Source organism: Olea europaea, chromosome 2 (assembly GCF_002742605.1).
Source record: "Olea europaea var. sylvestris chromosome 2, O_europaea_v1, whole genome shotgun sequence".
Classification (NCBI taxonomy): Eukaryota; Viridiplantae; Streptophyta; class Magnoliopsida; order Lamiales; family Oleaceae; genus Olea; species Olea europaea.
The window spans coordinates 11,804,765-11,809,427 of NC_036238.1; the positions used below are offsets into that span (position 1 = coordinate 11,804,765).

At 35.9% G+C, this 4,663-nt stretch overlaps 1 protein-coding gene across 2 annotated transcripts; it reads right to left on the reverse strand.

The window, feature by feature from the left end:
* Positions 1-1,565: 1,565 nt before the first annotated feature.
* On the reverse strand, positions 1,566-4,552 carry LOC111410999 (protein LIKE COV 1-like). Of its 2 annotated transcripts, XM_023041589.1 has the most exons (6): positions 4,243-4,552; positions 3,907-4,092; positions 3,048-3,157; positions 2,191-2,358; positions 2,003-2,100; positions 1,566-1,898 (listed from the first exon to the last, which is right to left on the reverse strand). In XM_023041589.1, the coding sequence occupies exons 4-6, from the start codon at positions 2,306-2,308 to the stop codon at positions 1,725-1,727; spliced, it is 390 nt and encodes a 129-aa protein (XP_022897357.1). In that variant the 5' UTR covers positions 2,309-2,358; positions 3,048-3,157; positions 3,907-4,092; positions 4,243-4,552; the 3' UTR covers positions 1,566-1,724. The 2 variants fall into 2 exon arrangements, with proteins under 2 accessions (XP_022897357.1, XP_022897351.1); XM_023041583.1 differs by lacking the exon at positions 3,907-4,092.
* Between the last annotated feature and the right edge of the window lie 111 nt (positions 4,553-4,663).

Below are 4,663 nucleotides of genomic sequence, written 5' to 3' on the forward strand. Positions count from 1 at the left end.
GATTTTCTGATCTGTATTTACAACATATATATAGAAATCAGCTCATGTGTAACAAACTAACAAAACTAACTGGAAGAGAACAGCGCTACAATTCTAACTAATAATAGAATCTGTCATGTCATCAACTAACTAACTAACATTCAAGAATAATTGATTGTTGATATATTATTTTTCACGTTTTATGCACCAAGACGCGTGTCCCTCATCCATATGTTGTGAAATCATTTCTAACAGGTTTTATATTATTATTCATGTGTGCTTCGATAACTGTATTTGCTGATGTAGAATGGCTGGTTGAATTAATTAAGAGTATATTTGCTTGCTTGGTAGTTTAGCATTTGTATGCTTCGTGTGCTCGATGTTCATGCTCAATGTCGAGTACAACGCTTCGCATTATAAGTGCTTGTTTAAGCTAGCCTGAGTTCACACATTATTCAGTGGTTTTTAACTTGATAAATGTGTGCTGATAGTGGCATAGGTTTGCATAGAGCGATCAAAAGTCCTACAACTGATCTCTGTAAAATTAATTGACAACACTGATCATCCAAGATAACTGAGTGATATAAATATTCAATAAACGTCAATTGCAGGGCCAATAAAATCATTTTCAAGTCATTGCAAAGTGCTGCAGCCTGCAAGTTGGTCGGAAAAATGAAAATGTTGGCAAATTGCCAAAAAAATTCAATCTAGATTAAGTCTAGTAAATAGAATATAAGCAGAATTAGCATGTCCGGCTTTCAATTTTGAGGCAATAACGTCCTTCGCTTGATCATTTCATCAAGCAGAAGTTAAGCACATAATAAACGAAATTAAATAGAAAACACAAAATGCATAAAGATAGAAAAGAAAACAAATTTCCAAGAACTCCTTTTGTGGCGTTTACCAAAGTAATCCCATCAATTATCAAAAAACCATATCCGTTTCTACAAATCGCCTTCATCGCCCATCCCCCTCCCCGGAAAAAGGTTATCATTTACAGAATCGGGTTAAGCAATAGGAAAACGACATAAATAACCCATCTCAGAAATAAGTCCTCAATCGAAGCAAAGCAGCAAGTATCCCAAAATCCAAACAGAAGAATCAACGGGAGCAATTCATTTCTTCATTACCCAGAAAATATACATTATAAATAATCATAGATACCTCGCGACCAGAGTGATAGTGAGAACAGGAGGCAGATGGGGAGGGCTTGGAGGAGGAGGAGGAGTCATCATCGTGGTCAACAGAGTCGGCGACCGGTATGACAAGCTTTCGATATCTTTCTCTGGTGCTGTTCCCCATTACGACCCCCATCATCCCCAAAATGAACCCCTTTCCCCGCGCCCCCGGTCTCTCTCTCCATCTCACACACACACGCACTAACCTTTGTTTCTACAATGGGCTAACAGATGTCTGCATATCACGCAACAGGCAACTCTCCCTCTGTAACATTTTCTGCTGCATTTAGAGNGGAGTCCATTAAGCATAGGTTAAGAGTTTTTAAACTTATCTATTTCAAAATGGGTGGCGGGAGAGAGGGGGGGGGGGTGGTTTGGCATTCCCCTCCCCCTTGTACATTAACAAACGACAAATACGAGGGGGGATGTTTTATCTCCAATGTCAAACTATATACAAAACTAACCACACAGGCAAACATTTTACAAAAAGGATAAAGATATATGTACAAAATGTTTGACAAACTCAACAAGTGGCGGCCCTCCAATTACATTTTGTAGATGGGTTTGTTAATGTAGCATTGTCCTTACAAAGAAAGGATATAAAACTAACATTTTACAAATCAACAATACTCTAGAATTTGGAAGCCTCCATTTGTCTAAAGCCTGATCGGTGAGATTTATTATTGTAACACACTGTCCTAGTAATGATTTAGCATAGCTTTGCAAGTTAGAAAACATTAACTGCACGAAAGAAAGAAAATTTGCAACGCCACAAACATGAGAAGAATTTCAGAGACAAATATCCTAGACGAGAGGGTGATACATTAAAATATGAAGAGGCTCACCTGGAGTGTGACAAATGAAGTGATGAACCCAAATGCATATTCACCAATACGTGGATGCCTTATAATGGCCACTTCCTTGAAAGCATGTGTGTTCTGATCTGCAATAATATTGAAAGAACTATTGATCATCCTTCCGTAATGGAAAGTCGACCCTTTTGAAATTGAAAAGTAAATTCAAACAAGAACACCTGGAGATATGGCAGCACTGATCTGCTTGGAGGCATTGTAAATATGATGAACAAATGGCATATGCTTGATGAACCACTTGCCAAGGCTCAAAACAGATGTCCCCAACCATGATGACATAAACACTCCAACCAAGAAAATGAAAGTGATGGAAGTAACAAATCCTAGACCTAAATAAAGAAATAAGAGCAAGTATTAACGGCAAAGGAACAAGAGATAAATAATCTTTTGCCAAGATATCTACTACAAGTGTCAGACATAACAGTCAAAACGACCTGTTAACGTTATTGACAGTTTCTTATGGTTGCAAAAGGGTAATAATGATCATAGTTAACAACAATGAACTCAATGTGGACGGTAGTTCTAATTATCTATTCTATTGACAATAAAGGATAACGAAGATGATGAAGAATGCAACAGAACAAGATTGAAAAAATAAAGGGGAAGAGAGGAGAGAAAGACAACAAGAGGGAGAGAATAAAAAGAAATTGGGGGAGAAAGTATCAATTTGTTTAATTATCAAAGTTGTATGTATTAAATGCATAAGCACCTCTATATGGGGTTTTAAAGAACCTATTCTAAGTAGGAAACATCTTATAAAATCCCAAAGAATCTAACAAAATACTAGATAATCCATCTAATTTAGGTAAGGAGAAACACTAGAGAATCTATTAAAATATTAGACAAACTAAAACCATAATTACATGTACAATTTGGAAAGTATTCCATATAATATATCTTCTAGAATTCCATCAGAAAATGTATGAACTAAGATTGGCAACAAGGTATTGAAGTGACATAATAATGCTTAAAACATGCTCACACTTATTGGTGTTAGAAAAAGGAGCAACATGCTTACCAAAGATCTCAATTCCAAGTTGCTCATAAATCGGGGAGAAGAACCCATCGACAAGATGAATAAACCACCATGTGATATAGAAAGTGGTTGCTATAGGCAAGAGGATGACACTGCGCAAGGATAGAGTTAGTGAACGTATTAGCAGCAAAGAGAAAATAAACAGGGGTCTGGTGTGACACAAGATAGTTTCTTGAATCCTATTTCATTTGGATTGTACAATAGAGAACTATGCATACATATTCATTGAAAAATGATCTATCCATCTATCAAGGCAAACAAAAGTCAGGAAACAATTAAAGGATCAAAAGCATAAAACCTCCAACATTTATTTGGAGGATGAGGGTCTTAAAGGGCAGGACATGCATAGGAAATTGATGAGCCATGTGAAATGAGTCACAGCCCTTTCTTTTCCAAATGTAGACAGAGAATGGTAATGTTAGGATTTCCATTTATGAATGCTACCAATGGAACAGGTAAAATAGTCAGGCACGAAGTTAAAGACTAATTGTACAACATCTATACTTCGTCAATGAAATCACAACCATTCAGCTGCCAGTTCAAACAGAATTTCACCATACATGTAAAGAATTTCTTTAAAGATCAATCCATATTTGATTTGACTCAAAGATGCATCTAGTACAAAAGAACCCAGCAAAAAGTTACTCATCAATCAGACAACGATTACCATGCCCAAAGACCATATAAAACTAATCCTTGGATCTGTATATCAGAGATATTACAGGGAGTTCTTGTCAGAATTGACAATTGGGTTGATCATTAATGCCTTATGCACAGGGTAGCCTAAAGCTTGTTCATCCATCAAGTTTACAAATTTAAGAAACTATGACATGTTTCAAACCTTCAGGAAGAATGTTGCACCAGTCCATCCGCTCCACCCTCACCACTCTTTGATCCATTAAAACATATTAAAACATAATGGTATGATCAGAGTAGAAACTCTTGCATTCCCCAGTCTAGTCCTTGTGTATTTGTACCGTATAAATATAGCCAAGAAGTACCAATACAGTCATATTGAACCTACAACCTAAAAGTTTTGGATAGAGATCACTGAAATGTGACAGTCAATTTAAGAAATGTAATTAATGAACAGGATGAATTAATAGCTGAAAATAACAACTCATACTCAGAGTCTAAAGATAACTCGGCAGATCAATACAGAACTAATAGTACTTACCATCCAGTCAAGAACTTTTTTGAGGCCCAGCTCCTAACAACTTTGTAAAAGGTCTGCAGGCAACATCAGAATTAGTATTTGTTGGAGAAGGACGGTATATGAATACACTCAACAAAGATCAGAAAGGATATTCTATCTTATTCATTGGAGGTTGTTACTTTGAAAATAAACACGAGACAAAATTGAATCACACAAGATTTTTGCATTCAAATGCAAGTGAATGTTTTAACAAGCTTTGAGATAATAGTGAATCCCAACCTCCAGATGCTAGTGGAAACCATTATAAGCAAATTTGGTAGAAAGGCATCAATTTTAATAGAACCTTTTTCAGGATTAAAAAAAATAATAATAATAATAAAAAATCTCTGCCGGAAAATAAAATTATAAAAAGTCTGTTCATGAAATTTCTGTATAGTGATTC